Raw genomic sequence first — 17,183 nt, forward strand, 5'->3', positions numbered from 1 at the left:
ATTCTTACAGAAAGCCCATTCAGTTATACACTTGGGTGGGCTGTGAAAAGACATGCAGACCTCCTTGCCTGGAACTTCTTTCCTATACTAGGAATCCCATTCTATCGGTCCCACCCTATCCTTCCTCTCTGTGACTGAACCTCAAATCTTAGAAGGGACAGTTGATTAAGTAAGCCTTCTCTACAATCAAAATTACAATAGAGATTTTAACTTCATAAGCACTTGGAAAGGACAACCCATCAGATTACTTACTGAAGAGTAGGGTTCTGAGGGTCCAGAAAGGACCTGGAATATGCCAATGAAGTTGAAAGAGAAGGGAAAAGTGTGCATACTTTCATTCCTGAAGTATCCTGCCTCTTCACTTTGAGCCTGAATTAAAATGAAAATGCCCTCACAGAACAAAGAAGGGTTATGTGTGCGTGTACATGTGTACCCACATGTGCACAAGCACAAAGGGAAGGAATGGCAGGTCTGCATCTCATAAAACTACACATATTTGCATTTTGGTTATCCACCAAATAAATCTGCTTCTTAATGCCAGGTACATGAGAGACCCTTCCAGACAGTTCACACACTAGATCTTTGTAACAGTATCTTTAAAAGCCTCAGACAGAGCCCAGCGACAGAAAAATAAATAGAGATGTTTAAGTGCAGTAGGCTTCATACAGGAACATCAGCTCTGCTGGGACAAGACATGAAACAGACCCAGTGTACAGACACACCACTGAGCACAGAGGCTGTTTCCTGCAGGGAGCTCCTCAGATATAAATACCACGGGTGTACAAATATACAGACCCTACTAATGTCACTTTAACTGTTTCTGGACTCTGCTCTGCCAAGCCTTTGGAAATTATACCACAACTGGTTAAGGAAAACGCCTGTGGGGGCAGAATGGCCATCATGGCTGATGTAGCATGCTAGAAATCCCATCCGGGGGTGAAACACAGTTCTAAGAGATTGTACATTTTATTGACATTCCCTTTTATTCTTACTTGCAGTTTGCTCATAGTCAACTCCTTCAAAAACTAATGCAATAGGCAAAAGAGACAACCACAGTAAAATAACAACCTGGTTCCCATTCTAACTGGATTCCACTGATCTTGTTTAATAAATGCATCACTATTTTAATGGTTATAAGGAATGCAAAGCAATGATCTCTTGCATGTCAGTAGCAAATTTTAAAAATGGTTACACGGCGGGGCCGGCTCTGTGGCGCAGTGGGTTAACACCCTGGCCTGAAGCACCGGCATCCCATATGGACGCCGGTTCAAGATCCAGCTGTTCCACTTTCAGTCCAGCTCTCTGCTATGGCCTAGGAAAGCAGAAGAAGATGGCCCAAGTCCTTGGGCCCCTGAACCCATGTGGGAGACCCAGAAGAAGCTCCTGGCTCCTGGCTTCGGATCAGCACAGCTCCGGCCATTGTGGCATCTAGGAAGTGAACCAGCAGATGGAAGACCTTTTAAAATATTTCAATTAAGTTAGAGACTATGCTTCTGGGGATAATACAAAAATTAATAAACACCTTTGTTGGGCTTCACTGATTACTTAACTTGCATTTTCTATACCTTTGTTATTTTCATGCTAGTTTGACTTTTCTTTTTAAGAAGTCTGTTTTGTTTTAGTCAAGTTACTTTTATTCGAAGGGCCTACAGCAGAGCTGAGCCAGGTTTAAATAGCTGCCCAAATTCAATTTGGATCTCCTTACCTGGGTAGCATGGGTCCCCAGGTACTTGAGACATCACTTGTGCCTCCCAGGGTTAACACTTAATGGTAAGCAGGAATTAGAATCAAGGCTGGCACTTGAACCCAAGCACTGAGACACGGAATTCAGTGACCCAAGCAGCATCTTAACCACTGCACTAAATGCTCACTCTAGTTTGACTTGTTTTAAGTTGAGATCGGTGTGTCACTCAAAACAATTGTATTTTCTCTAAGGTTCTTCTTTATTGTTTTGCTTTATCTTGAAACTAAGTTTAATCTATGAATATGTGACTGTTATCTTCATTTATGGGTTTATGTTTCACTGGCATGCCTCTCTGGTCCCTCTAAATTGTTTTGCTCTGAGTACTAACTTCCACATGTATCTTTTTTCTTTAAAGTACCCTTCTGCTGTGGTGGTGGCTATGTAGCATTCTCTGACATTTTGTGTTCAGTCTGAGAAGCATACAGTTTTACTGAATGGGATTATCCTTTGACTTTACCAAGAAAAAAATTAATACCGTTTCCATAACTTATGTATTGCAACCTATAGTTCTTGAGTTTTGTTTTTCTCTCATTAGTACACATGTATGAATGAATCACAAAGGCACACAAACACATATACATACAACATATGGGTCGCTCTTATTTTCTTTTAAATTCTGCAGGAATTTGATGGTTATATAAACTGGTCTTAGCTCCACTAGCCATAAAAAGTAAGCATTGTAAAACATTCTTTAAGCTTTTTTCTATAAATTTGAAAGCCAGGAACAAAAAGCTTTAAGTTAATTCCACCCTATGTAAAAGGAGAAAATTCAGCACATCATACTCCCCTGTCCACACCCTGCCCACTAACCATTATTACTGAGGTAATGTAGGGCTTGCTTTCAAAATACTGCCATTAAATTGTTTATACAAAGAGATTCTCTTTCACGTTGTTTTGATTCAGCATTCATTTCTGTAAAACACATAATAAAAACCTAGATAACATGTTTTACTGACTCCAATGTTCATCTGAAATTTTACATTGTGACATATCTATTTTATATGAAACATTATAACGTGTACTTGGTAAAGCATTCTATAAAAGACATAATTCCTATCTCACTTTGTAACATTTACTCCTAAATATAGAGTTCCTATAGAATTTATTTTACAAAACATCCTACCAGAAACCAGGGAATATTTCCCTACTTATGCTCTGAGGCCAGAAATACCCAAATACCAAAACCACTCAAAGATGTTAAAAGAAAAGCAAGCCATTGACAAATGCACTTTGTGAACACAGCACAAAATTCCAACCAAAAGAGTCCAGAACTAAGTTTTAAAGATGGTAGATCATTATTAAGTGGAGATCATTCCAGGGAAGACAGGTAGTTTTATCATTTTGACAGTAAAATTTACCACAGTCACAAATTTAAAAGAAAAATCATTTCATATTCTCAACAGCCATTTGACAAAAATCTAACATTCATTCATGATAAAAACTGTCAATAAGCTAGGAATATAGAGGAACTTCTTTCATCAAATAAATGCCATCTACCATAAACCTACATGACACTGAATGGTTTCATCCCATACTCAGGAACATACCAGGGAAGCCCTAGACAAAGTAGGAAAGTAGAAGCAAAACTATTATTACTCAAAGATATGATATTCTAGACAATCTTAAGGAATTCACTAACAGGGAAAAAAGTTACTAAAATAAAAGAATTTGCCGGCGCCGTGGCTCAATAGGCTAATCCTCCACCTTGCGGCGCCGGCACACCGGGTTCTAGTCCCGGTCGGGGCGCCGGATTCTGTCCCGGTTGCCCCTCTTCCAGGCCAGCTCTCTGCTATGGCCAGGGAGTGCAGTGGAGGATGGCCCAGGTGCTTGGGCCCTGCACCCCATGGGAGACCAGGAAAAGCACCTGGATCCTGGCTCCTGCCAACGGATCAGCGCGGTGCGCCGGCTGCAGCGGCGGCCATTGGAGGGTGAACCAACGGCAAAGGAAGACCTTTCTCTCTCTGTCTCTCTCTCACTGTCCACTCTGCCTGTCAAAAATAAAAAAAAATAAAATAAATAAAAGAATTTGCCAGTGAATAAATTTTAAGATCAATATAAAAACCTTTTGATTTGTATGTACTTGCAAGAAGCACAAAAAAAACTATTTAGGACAGTATCAAAAATATGAAATACATAGAAATAATTTAACAAAATATAACAAAACATTGCTGAGCTAAATTTTAAAAGAAATAAGGGATCATCTACGTGAACTAAAAGACTCAATACTGTTATGTCAATTACCTCTATTTTGATCCCATTGATTCAATGCAATTTCATCCAAACTCCCAGCAAACTATATCATAGAATTACACATTATATCTAAAACATGTATGAGAATGTGAAAAACATACAACAGCACAAAAATATTGACAAATGAAAAAAAAAACCAGGAACACAATCTTCCGAATCAAGGAAAATACAGTAATCAAGGCAATGTGTTCAGGGCTGAAAAAGACTCATATGTATAGGATAAGCTGATTTTTTTAAAATGATTCAAGGGGGCCGGCGCCACGGCTCAATAGGCTAATCCTCTGCCTTGCAGCGCCGGCACACCAGGTTCTAGTCCCCGTCGGGGTGCCAGATTCTGTCCCGGCTGCCCCTCTTCCAGGCCAACTCTCTGCTGTGGCCAGGGAGTGCAGTGGAGGATGGCCCAAGTCCTTGGGCCCTGCACCCCATGGGAGACCAGGAGAAGCACCTGGCTCCTGCCATTGGATCAGTGTGATGCACCGGCCGTGCTGCGGCCACTGGAGGGTGAACCAACGGCAAATGGAAGACCTTTCTCTCTGTCTCTCTCTGTCTACTCTGCCTGTCAAAAAAACTTAAAAAAAAATGATTCAAGGGATATTAGTGAATAAAGGACATCTTTTCAACAACAGATGCGAAGTCAACAGCTACCCATGTGGAAGGAAGGAGAAACAAACTCGGGTCTTTATCTCACAGCACACCTAGAAATTAACTACAAAATACACTTAGATATAAAAAGCTGAACCAAACTTCCAGAAGAAAATGAGAGAATATATTTTTGTGTTTTAAGCAAAGATTTCTTAGTGCATAAGATGCACAAACTCTAAAAAAAGAAAACAGGGCCAGCGCCGCGGCTCACTAGTCTAATCCTCCACCTTGCGGCACCGGCACACCAGGTTTTGGTCCCGGTCGGGGCGCCAGATTCTGTCCCGGTTGCCCCTCTTCCAGGCCAGCTCTCTGCTATGGCCTGGGAAGGCAGTGGAGGATGGCCCAAGTCCTTGGGCCCTGCACCCCATGGTAGACCAGGGTAAGTACCTGGCTCCTGCCATTGGATCAGCGCGGTGCGCCGGCCGCAGTGCGCTGGCCACGGCGGCCATTGGAGGGTGAACCAACGGCAAAAGGAAGGCCTTTCTCTCTGTCTCTCTCTCTCACTGTCCACTCTGCCTGTCAAAAAAAAAAAAAAAAAACAGGTCATATGAACCTCACCAAATTAAAAACTTTTTATTTCACAATTGGCACTCTTATTCATGACATCAGCTGGGTACACGCTCTCCACGTGGGATCTCTGTCCTTAATGTGTTTTACTATGAAACTTAAAAACAACACTACTTGTCGAACAATACCCTATACCTTGTGCGGTTGTGTGAGTGCAGCCTGTTGAAATCCTTGCTTAGTATATACTAAGTTGATCTTCTGTATATGAAGGTAATTAAAAATGAAACTTGATGAAGGGCGGGATGGGAGAGGGAGTGGGAGAGGAGAGGGCCGCGGGAGGGAGGGAGGTTGGGGGTGGGAGCCACAACAATACAAAAGTTGCACTTTATAAATTCACATTAAATAAAAAAAAATTTGCTCTTCTGCAAAAAAACACTGAAGACAACAGAAGGCAAACTACTAGTTCAAAAAAAATCTGTTGTTTCATATACCTGATAACAGACATTTCAGAATACACACAAAATCTAATAAGTCAGTGGGAAGACAAACACACCTAGTAGGAAAAAGAACTGAACATTTTTGCAATAGCAAATAAGCTTGTCAAGCCATGCTTAAAATCCTTAGTCACTGGAAAAAAAAATGAAAACCAAGATAGCATTTCACACTCATTACAAAGGCTACAGTGAGAAGGACTGACCATGCCAACCATCAGCAAGAATGGGGAGCACCTGGAACTCTTATACTTAGTGGGATCGCCAAGTGATAGAGCCACTTTGAAAACAGAAATGCAGCTTCGTAGAACATTTAAGACCCATGTGCCTTGGGACTCAGTAATCCAACTCTTAGTTGTACACATGTGTGTGCACATACACCTTCACATATGATAAATTAAAAAAAAATCCTTACAGAAAGATATACTGCAATATTAATAGCAGCTTTATCTGTAGTAGCCACAGTAACAGCAACTTCTGAATGGATAAACATAGGATAGCACACCCAAAAAATGAAAAACTAAGCAATAAAAAGGAACCAACCACTGATATAGGAACAAAAATGAAAGCCAAAATGGGCTGGCGCCGCGGCTCACTAGGCTAATCCTCTGCCTTGTGGCACCTGCACACCGGGTTCTAGTCCTAGTCAGGGCACCGGATTCTGTCCCAGTTGCCCCTCTTCCAGGCCAACTCTCTGCTGTGGCCAGGGAGTGCAGTGGAGGATGGCCCAAGTCCTTGGGCCCTGCACCCCATGGGAGACCAGGAGAAGCACCTGGCTCCTGCCATCGGATCAGCGCGGTGTCCCGGCCGCAGCGGCCATTGGAGGGTGAACCAACAGCAAAAGGAAGACCTTTCTCTTTGTCTCTCTCTCTCACTGTCCACTCTGTCAAAAAAATAAAAATAAATAAATAAAAAAAGAAGGCCAAAATGATGATGAACCTCCCCCTCCCCCACCGGGAACAGCAGGTGAGTAGTTGCCAGAGGCCAGGGCTGGGAGGAGGGTGTGGCTGCTCAAGCCAGGACACCAGGAGCTGCTTGCAGTGTTAGGAACACTCTGTCTCCTGACTGTGGTAGTGACTGTACATTTGTCAAAAACTACTGAAATGTCTAAGATGTGGAATCTTATTATGTGTAAATATAGGTCAATAAACACTATTTTCAAAAAAAAGTAAAAATACATTTCAGACAGAAAAAAAATCCCCATGAGGTAAGCCAGAATAACTCTAAACTGAGCATCAAGCCCTTTAGTAACTTCATACTGAACCACGGCACTGGAGGCAGGACTAAGAAGTAAAAATAACAAACTAAGTTGCTTATTAAGCTTTAATACATCTGCCAATTATCAAGTAGCTACCATGTAAGTACAGCATCATGCCAGCTAACTGAGACACAGCAACTGAGTTACAGTGCTTAGTTTCTCCTGCCTCAAACTGCTGTGGAAATTCTCACTCATGCACAAATCATTATTTCACCACCAGGGTGAATACTGCAATTATTTAAGTGCTGTATGAATATCCTGGAGTTGGGATTTGAGCTCAGCATCCACCATTAACTTACATGCTGAAATAGGGAAATCAGCTCATTCAATTCCAAAATTTTTGCTTGATATATGGCCTGTACCAAGTACCAACATGTATTGGTTAGGAATACGCTCTCTAAAGCATTAATGTTACTGTTAATTTAAAAACTTATTTATTTGGAGCTGGCACTGTGGCATACCAGGTAAAGCCACCACCTGCAGTGCTAGCACCCCATATGGGTGCTGGTTCAGGACCCGGCTGCTCCACTTTAGATCCAGCTCTCTTTGCTGTGGCCTGGGAAAGCAGTGGAAGATGGCCCACGTCCTTGGGGCCCTGCACTCATGTTGGAGACCTGGAAGAAGCACCTGGCTTCAGACTGGCAAAGTTTGGCTGCTGAGGCCAATTGGCAAATGAACCAACGGGTGGAAGACCTTTCTCTCTCTCCCTCTCTTTCTGCCTCTCCTTCTCTCTGTATAACTCTTTCAAAAAAATAAATATTTAAAATAATTATTTGAGAGGAAAATAAAGAGAGTGCTCTCATTGCTGCTACACTCCCCAAATTCCTGCAAACAGCTGGGGCTGGGCCAGGCGGCAGCTGAGCCAGGAACTCAGTCCCTGTCTCCTATGCGCATGGCAGAGACTCCAGTACTTGAGCTGTCACGTGCTGCCTCCCAGGGATTGCACAAACAGGAAGCTGGAGTCCGGAATACTAACTCATATTCCACCTTGGCCCTCCAAGGAGGTGGGTGTCTCAACTGTGAACCTATATACTTGGTCTTGAAGCACATACTTCAAGTGTAAATGCTTCTTTCCTCTGAAATTTAGAATCCCTGTTACTGAAAATATCACCCACATTGCTCAATTAGCAGGACAAAATGAACAGGAAGTGAAAAGAGGGAATAAGGTATGAGGTAATTGTTTTACTCTTGAATGTGAACACCTTTGCCTTGGCTTTTCTTAGCCAGCAGCTGGCTACTGTGGTAACATTCTGTTTGGTGGCACCACAGCTCTGGGCCATAGACTGCTACGTGATTGGCTACATCCTTGCTCGGTCAAGGTCTTGACCCCAGCCTGGGAGTGTCCGCTATCCCTCTGCCTCCTCTTCAACTCTTTCATGCAAAGGGCAGTTCAAGTTGGGTCTGAGAAAAGCGTGTTTCACTTTATGGAACATTTTCATAGATTAATTGCTTCCTCTTTCATTATACAACTTCTTGGAATGTCAAATGTACTCAGGAGGGCAAGGTCTGCTACTTCCTTCTGTCCCAGGAGTAAACCTCCCAGCAGACTTCTCAAAGAGCTTGCTGCTGTAGTGAAAAATGAACTTTCCCAGGTGATGAGTGATGATTCTGCAACTCCCACAGAAAATGAGAATCCAGCACCTTTTAACATCCACAGATTACTCAAAAATTTTTTTCATCTTCCACACAGGTATGACAGGCTCTTTTGAAACTATCATTCTTTCCTTTATTTTTTCAAGCAAAATTACAATAAGCCAAGGAAGTATTGTTTCTTTGTATGCTTCTGTTACTAAGCTTAACACACACACACACACACACACACACACACACAGAGGCATTTATCTCCCAGAGGAATAGCTTCATTATTTACTTACAAACACAATCATGGCTCCTTAATTTCTTAATTAATTTATTTGGCCTTTTCATGCCCTATTAGCAGGAATTCCAGTGCCCACTCATATCTTGTCTGTGAATCTCTAGGGACTGATATCACGCGCTCTGGCTCTGCTTCACTCGCCGTCAGAGAGAAGAGAACGCCAGGCTGCCCAAGCCACCTTGTGACTGTTTGCATCCCCCTGTGCTGGTTTATTCTCCTAAGAAATGCCTGCAGATGGGAGCCATCCAGCTGATAAGGGTGCAGCTGAAGCACAAGCAATGCTGGGTTCAAAATTTTAGCAGCCACCTCGGGATAAACCTGCAATCCTCACAGTCCTATCCTTCTTGGCAAGCACACGCATTGCACTGGGGCCACTCCCCAGAAACAGAGCTATCATTTCTCCCCTTCAAAGGGCCCCCTTAGCAGTCCCAGGGAGACTTCCCGTCCTCAGCTGCAACTTCAGTTGCTGCAATTTTTCTCATTAAAAACCAGAAATACACTAATGGAAGTTCTGGTGTGAATATGCCATCAATGTGAAATCCCATTAGCTGCAAGTGTGATGGGATAATACGTGTGTGTCATATTTTTTTTTTTTGACAGGCAGAGTGGACAGTGAGAGAGAGAGACAGAGAGAAAGGTCTTCCTTTTGCCGTTGGTTCACCCTCCAATGGCCGCCACGGCCGGCGCGCTGCGGCCGGCACACCGCGCTGATCCGATGGCAGGAGCCAGGAGCCAGGTGCTTTTCCTGGTCTCCCATGGGGTGCAGGGCCCAAGCACCTGGGCCACCCTCCACTGCACTCCCTGGCCACAGCAGAGAGCTGGCCTGGAAGAGGGGCAACCGGGACAGAATCCGGCGCCCCAACTGGGACTAGAACCCGGTGTGCCGGCGCCGCTAGGCGGAGGATTAGCCTAGTGAGCCGCGGCGCCGGCCGTGTCATATATTTTTATAATGTGTATTTGTGTTGGCCTGAGCTCGTTAAGCCCAAAAAATACCCATTGACTGAGACTGAATACAGACCAGCCACTGAAGGCAAAGTTAATAAGGTATAAACTCTATAAGAAATTAGGTAAGCAAACTGATAATCACAATATTGTATAGTATGTCTGAGTACAGCTTCAGAGTTATACACAGAATATACCTATTTGGAAAATCACTCCAGAATAATTTTCACAAGGGCAAATTTTGCTCAAAGAGAAACAAATGCAATAGAATCCTATAGCTATCAGATTTTCCAGCCCATAATTAGGCCAGGAAAACATCACCCAATTTCCCTCCTCTGTCTTGCATTCCTGACATCCATAAAACTGTTTTTCTGGTTCGTTGTTTTTCTTTTAAGTTTATTTCCCAAAGCACAAATTATATTTCTATTTAATTTTATACTAAGTTTCTTTATTTCTGGTGTAAAAACATACAGTATAATCTTAACATGCTTTTATAAAGTTTGAATGAATGAACAAAGAGCATTATCGGAAGTGATGGTATAGAGAACACGTACACCATTTGTATAGAAGGATTTTTTATCCATGTGTGTTTCACTTAATTAAAATTTCTGGCACAAATTTTACATTCAACAAGGTCATCTGTGAATGAATTGACTGACCTCCAATTAAAATTATGAAGGGTAGGTGGTTTTGTAATAATAAACATTGAGAAACGCATAGCCCATGCTTTTTCTTTTATATTGGCATCCAGAATTCTGCATTACACATTTGCAGTGACAAGTGTCAAATGGAATCCATACATAGGTACAAGGTGCAGCAAACTTTTTCTGTTATTTTCATGTTATTTTAACACAAAAAAATGTTGACAGAAATTGAAAACTTTGGTATATTTTAATTAGTTTTCATCAACAAATGAATATAGCTTTTAAATGTTTTATTCTGTTTTGGGGTTTTATTAGGAAGGTCTAACTTTTGGATATTTTTATTAGGAATGTCTAAAGAGAGAAGAAAAAAGAAATGGTAAAACAAGGTATTTTATGAGGGTGAGTACTTAGTGCAGCAGTTAAGACAACACTTGGGATGCCTGCCTCCCATACTGGAGGGCCTTAGTTTGAGTCCAGGCTCCACTTCTGATCTAGTTTCTTGATAATGTGCATCCTAGGGAGCAAACAGGTGACAGTTAAAGAAAGTGGATCTCTGTTAGCCAAGATGGAGACTTGGATTGAGTTACTAGCTCCCAACTTTAGCTTTGGACCAAGATTGGACATCTGGGGAGTGAACCGGTAGATGGGAGTTCTGTCTCTCTCTGCCTCCTAAATACATTAAAAAATAACTTTTTGTTAGAAATTCTAATTTTTAGTACTTAAGTATTTTAATCTATTTTTTATATCCAAAAAATACTGGTCTTGGCTTCTGGGTACTTCTACATGGACTTCACTCTACCACGTGCTGAGTTAAGAGCAGAAATGTCATGGAACCCATTCATCTCCATGCTACTTGGGTACAAGTGCTTCTGAGTCTGTAGCACGATTTGGAATGGGATAAATAAATCTGTGAAATTCATTGCTGGTATGCAATCATCAGGGGTAGACTTAGGAAGGAGTCTGGGAGAGTTCTGGTTTATTTTGACCTTTATAATCCTTCACTTAATGTCTTAAATGGAGTAACTTTTCAAAACATGGGACTACGATATATGCTGCCCGTTGCACTTGGCTTGAGTGTTTCAATTTGATGGCTGCCCATTTACCAAAGAAAGCACTTTTGAGGAAACAAGGCTCTAGTGGCAAGCATCAAGGCAGTGACAGACTAGGTGGGGAGGGATGTATGTGGGCAATCCTGGGGGGAAGAAGGGTGTTCTTAGAGGATGCCTTTGCTAGGTGAGCACACGTGAGGCGACATGTAGACGAGACTTGTAGCAGAACCTCCTATCAAACACCCAGGGCAATGTTTTCCCAAAATGGCTTTTAAATCTTTGGATATTTCTTCTTTCTTCTATGAAGAGTCAAACGGCATTTAGCTTTGTTTTGTTTTGAAATAGCTACTTCCCTAAACTGCAGCTGTGATAGTGTAGGTTCCCATGTCAGGTTGCATTAGTTCAGCACTGACTTTGTTTAAAGTGAGTATTTCCAAGGAAATCTCAGAGAGAAAGACACTTCCCAAAGTACCAAGAATTATCAGAAAAACCACAACTGCAACAACTGGGGCGACTTATTTTACGCATCTTCTGGAACTACACTGGTTGTGCTAGCATTAGAAATGATGGCTGTGCTGGCGCTTCAGCTGATAGTGGTTTGGTTCAAACCCAGAGTAAGCAGCAGCTGCAAAAATAAGGAAATATCATGTCTGTTGCCATGGGAGGATTACAGAGACACTAACAGCAAGTCAGCCTCATGCAAAAGACCTCTGGTTTATCATGTAGAAATCAAAGTCACATGTTTCTACACAAGCTAGGCTAGCTGGGAAACTTCCAGCCTAAGAAAGCAGCAGGGAAATGTAACCACAAAAACCTGGAGGGTTTCTCGTGTACAGGACAAACGAGTGGGGCTTTCTCTCTGCGTAGAGCCATTCCCATCCCAGCGGCCCACCCCATTCCTGCAGCCCTCAGCAGTCTCCCACAAGAAATGCCTTGGGGAGCTGCTTCCAACAACACGGGCTCCTTGCCCACAGCAGTCTGTCTGCACTTCTCAGGCCTCCACTGCTGACTCCAGCCCCCGACTCTGCACTTTCCAAACTCATTATCAGGTCAAGAAACCCATTTTCATCAAGACTCCGTATCACGGTAGTGCTTATCTGTTTGTACCAACATGTATTCATACATGAGGGCACTTCAAATAATTTGTGGAAAAAAGGAATTTTAAATTTTTGGTGCCAAAAAATGAAACCTATGCCTACGTTTTTCATAATACACATGTTACATAAGCTTTGTAAATATTCCAAGTATTATTCTTAGTGTAGCAAAATCATGAAAAATATTCACCCTTTTAATGTAATGTCTTCTAGTAGTTTCTGGTAGTTACTGAAAGGCAAAGTTACAAAGAAACAAGGACAGACAGGGAGAGGTCGGTCTTCTATCTCCTGGGTCACTCGCTAAATGGCCACAACAGAAAGGGATGGATCAGACCAAAGCCAGAAGCTTCATCTGCATCTCAGAGCCCAATTATTTGGCCCCTCTTCCGTTGACTTTCCAGGTCCCTTACTAGGGGACTGGATATGGAGTAGAGCAGCCTGGACTCAAACTGGCCCCCACACAGGATTCTGGAATCACACGCGGTGATTTAACCTGCTATGCCACACCACCACCCCATCCTATTTTTTATATGGCTATTGTACTGCACCAAATTGACTTCCAGATACAATAATATGTTGTGATCCCAGACTGTAAAGCACACTGCAGAAGTCCACAGTTAGTCACGACCAGGTGTAACTGCAAAACCACCTGGGCAGTACTCCCAAACCAAGAAGCCAGGGCTGGAAGTAGCGGACACTAACAGCGGGCAGACATTTTCTGCCAATGACCCGGGGGAAATTAGCACTTCTGAGTCCCAGTTTCTCCACCTGTTGAACAGTAAAGTCATCTCCACAGGACCATTCTGTGTGATAAATGACAATGCCTCTGAAGTATGTCCTTTAACACAGGGTAGGAGGGCATCAACAGTATCCTTATCAAGGCTCACAATCACAGCACTTCCACAGTAGGGCTGCATGATGGATGTCTGACAGATTTTTCAGAACATGCCCCAGTCTGCCTTAAACACTGGGCTTCGTGAGAGCCAGAAGTGTGGTAGAACCCAGCCACCTCATTAATGCCTTGCCGGATTACTGAACTGCTGGGGCCTAAACAAGGCCCTAATGAGGTGACCGAGTTCTTAATACTAAAGGTATTAGTGAGGTGACCAGGTTTTAACCCGTTCTTGGCCTCTGTACTAGAAGTGTTGGTTTCCAGAGCAGGTGAGAACATGTTTCCCAAAAGCTATTAAAACATCAAATCATAAGCCTAATTGATGTGTTGTTTGCTTGTTTTAAGGACCACGAATGAGAGATTTAAGGGAAGAACTGGACAGAGAAAGCTTCACTTATCTTTCACATTGTCCTATACCAGTTTTCCTGAAGAACCACGCAGATCACAATTCATGGTGTTTAAAAAATACTATAACATTTCCAGTAAATTATTTTCAATGTAACCCACTGATTTCCTATGACCATCGATCCTAAATGCAATCAACTAGAACTGAGTAACAGGTATCAATTACAGTTCAGTACTATAGGGACACGCAGTCCTGTCCTTCCAAGTACTCGCTGTCTACCTTCAGGAAACTGAAACAAACTGCTTTAAAAGACCATTTTCACATGAAACTGGAGGCTCCACAGGAGGAAACAATGACCACTGAACGGTTACTCACAGCTTCAGGAGGAGGCAGACTGCACCTCGCAGGGGACCGCCAAGAGGAAGCGAGGAAGCAACTGTGGGCGAGAGGCTCCACGGGATCTCTGTAGGACAGAACAGGCCAGGCAGGGTGAGGGAGCACGGGATTGGCTCGTTTCAACATATCTGGCTCCTTCAGGTCCATTAGCTATTCCTCGATGTCTACTACCTGGTCCTGGGGTAATTAGGGCAGGTGAATCGGGCTACAGTGTGGGCATCTACTCAAGGACATGGCTGGGCTGTGGGTTCTGGATCGGCCAGTTTGCATTTGTGAAATGCTCTCTATAGCAGGTGGTTCCCTCACTCTAGAAACTGGCTGCCCCTGGCAGAGGCCCTCCCTTCTGACTCAGCCACGGTTGGGGAAGTGGGGTTGGAAGAGGCCTAAAGGATCCTAGTTAGTGAAGCAACAACCCAAACCTGGCCAACACCAGTAACACAGTTTATCATGAATGTATGTACCACATAACCTAAAAAGAATTGAGAGGAAGAGCTCCTGCTTTGGGAGGCTCCGGAATCCCCTGGGGAATTAATTACAGCAGCACGAACACTGAAGCTGCATCCCAACTCCTGATTCATTTGTCTGGGTGAAGCTGAGCACCAAGATGTTTACAAGCTCTCTCCCATGTGATTCTACTTCATAGCCAGGTTAGGAACCTCAGATCAGGGCAATAGAAAACAGTACAGATGAGACAGGTGCCATTCACCCCTCAGAGCCAAGCAGCAATGGCCCCTATTTCCCATTAAAGAGGGAGGAGGCGGAGCAGGAAGCTAATTTATGATAAAGAATAACAGATCTAGCATGCGTCAAGTTCCGGCTGCATGTTAAGCCCATGTTAGGTTCTTCAAATACATTATCCAATTTTCTCCCTAGAGCCATGTGAGAATATATAATATGGTCTTCATTTTACTGAGAAAACTGACTCAAACTTTTGCCTACACTCCACAGCTAATACACTGGGAAATGCGCATCTCTTCTCTTCCTAATTAGGACCCAGTTGTTTTTTTAAGAGGAAAGACTATTCCTCACCCTGTCCCCTAAGAAACCAATCTTTCTCCTGTTTGATAACCTACAGTATATTTCATTTGTACCCAACTGTAAATACTTCTTGCATTGATCAAAAAACCAATTTAATATGACTACAGAGAAACCTCTGAGCTCTGGCATGGTTGACACTTCTCATGATTTTCTGGTCATGACCTCAGTTCCTTTTTTAAAACTTATGCTGGGCCAGCGCCGCAGCTCACTAGGCTAATCCTCCGCCTTGCGGTGCCGGCACACCAGGTTCTACTCCCGGTTGGGGCGCCGGATTCTGTCCCGGTTGCCCCTCTTCCAGGCCAGCCCTCTGCTGTGGCCAGGGAGTGTAGTGGAGGATGGCCCAAGTGCTTGGGCCCTGCACCCCATGGGAGACCAGGAGAAGCACCTGGCTCCTGCCATTGGATCAGCGCGGTGCGCCGGCCGCAGCTCGCCAGCCGCGGCCGCCATTGGAGGGTGAACCAACGGCAAAGGAAGACCTTTCTTTCTGTCTCTCTCTCTCACTTTCGCTCTGCCTGTCAAAAAAAAAAAACTTATGCTAATTCTTTTTCAACATTTATTTTTATTTATCTTCATCCACTTGAAAGGCAAAGCAACAAAGAAAGAAAGATCTCCCATCTAGTAGTTCAAACTCCAAATTCCCACACTAGTCGTGCCTGAGCCAAGTCAAAGCCAGGAACAAGGAATTCGACCCAGGTCTCCTGCTGCCTCCAGAAGCGGCTTCCGAACCGTGACCAAATCACGCACTCCAACATGGGATGCGGGCGTCTCAAGCAGCAGCTTAATCCACTAAGGCCCAGCACCTGCCTCTAGCACGTCACGTCGGCTAAGCTTTTCCCCCTCGTGACTTCGGCTGGCCTGTGATGGACAGTAGTGGGCAGAGCTTTGGGACTGATCGCTCGTGGTATTTCAATATTTTATTTTTAGTAACGATTCCATGGGATGATCACATGAACTACACTGGGCCAGTCAGGGTGACGGCCCTGGGAAGTCAGGGGCGGATTCGAGAGACCCGGCGTCTCCCCGTGGGCTGCAGGCTGGAAGCACGCAGCCCTGGGCTCCGGGGTTCTCCAGGCAGGAGCAAACGGGGCCAAGAGATGGAGACCCCGACGGCATCGCTTAGGCCTCCGGGCTTAGTCACGTGGATGCAGGCATGCGCACTCGGGGTTTTTGCAGCTGCCTCAGACGCTCGATCTCCCTTCCACCTCAAACGCTTCGAGGCGCTGTGACCTTGACGCGTCCCTGTTCGCTCAGATGCTTCCCTGAAGCACACCTCATCTGGGCACGGACGACGGTTCGTACCTTTTTCACCTAGGTTCTGTCTCCCTCACAAACGACGAACAGTTTACCCGGCCGGGCTGCCCTGCACGGAGAAATCCGAGCCGCGGCCACAAACCAGGAGGAGAACCGCCCAACGTGGTACCTTGCCGGGGCGGCCGACCGACGCCAAGGGCTCCCGCGACGGACAGAGCGAAAACCAAAGCAGGTCCGGGGTGAAAACGAGAGACGCCTGAGGAGCCTCGTCAGCGCCGCGACGCAGAGCCGAGAAGCGACAGCCATGGCAGAAAAGACCGGCGCGGGCCCCGCCCCCTCTCCTTTTATAGCCTGAGCAGGTCCCGGATGTTACCAGCTGCATTATCGGAAGGAGGGCGGACAGTGACGCCAAGTTCTTCAGGCCCAACTAGCTGCCTGCCTATCTATCCCACGTGGGTTTGGTGGCGCGAGCTCACGAAGGCTGTACTGCAAGCTCTGCATGCATGAGGTCATTTGTCCGAGCAGTCTTTAGCGAAGACGACTGAGATCCCCGTGACAGAGCACCCAGCCAGGCCAGATCGCAAGTGGTCACCTGCCGTGTGCCAGGAGTGCCCAGCACCGAGAGCCCGCGGCTGCTGCTCCCGAGAGGCGTGGTGCGGGGCCTGACAGCCAGTGCCGCCAGGCAGTGAGCACAGAGCACACTGCCAAGTGGGCAGGGTAGAATGGCTGTAGGCTACCCTGTGTGAGGGGATGAGCAGCTGCT

General features: G+C 44.7%; 1 protein-coding gene across 5 annotated transcripts in view; it reads right to left on the minus strand.

The window, feature by feature from the left end:
- LOC103348942 (uncharacterized) overlaps nt 1-17,183 on the minus strand; it is a 218,749-nt gene that overhangs the window by 189,372 nt on the left and 12,194 nt on the right. For 2 of the 5 annotated variants that reach the window (XR_011379092.1, XR_011379091.1), the window contains exons 1-2: nt 16,469-17,014; nt 14,111-14,198 (exon numbers count right to left, since the gene is read on the minus strand). Coding sequence is in view for 2 of the 5 variants with exons in the window: in XM_070049698.1 (XP_069905799.1) it covers nt 14,111-14,198 (88 nt within the window). In the remaining 3 variants the exon portion in view is untranslated. Of the gene's footprint in view, nt 1-14,110; nt 14,199-16,468; nt 17,015-17,183 lie in introns of those variants that run through there. The other 3 variants (XM_070049698.1, XM_051850401.2, XR_011379095.1) reach the window with 2 other exon arrangements.

Source organism: Oryctolagus cuniculus, chromosome 9, assembly GCF_964237555.1.
Source record: "Oryctolagus cuniculus chromosome 9, mOryCun1.1, whole genome shotgun sequence".
Taxonomy (NCBI): Eukaryota; Metazoa; Chordata; class Mammalia; order Lagomorpha; family Leporidae; genus Oryctolagus; species Oryctolagus cuniculus.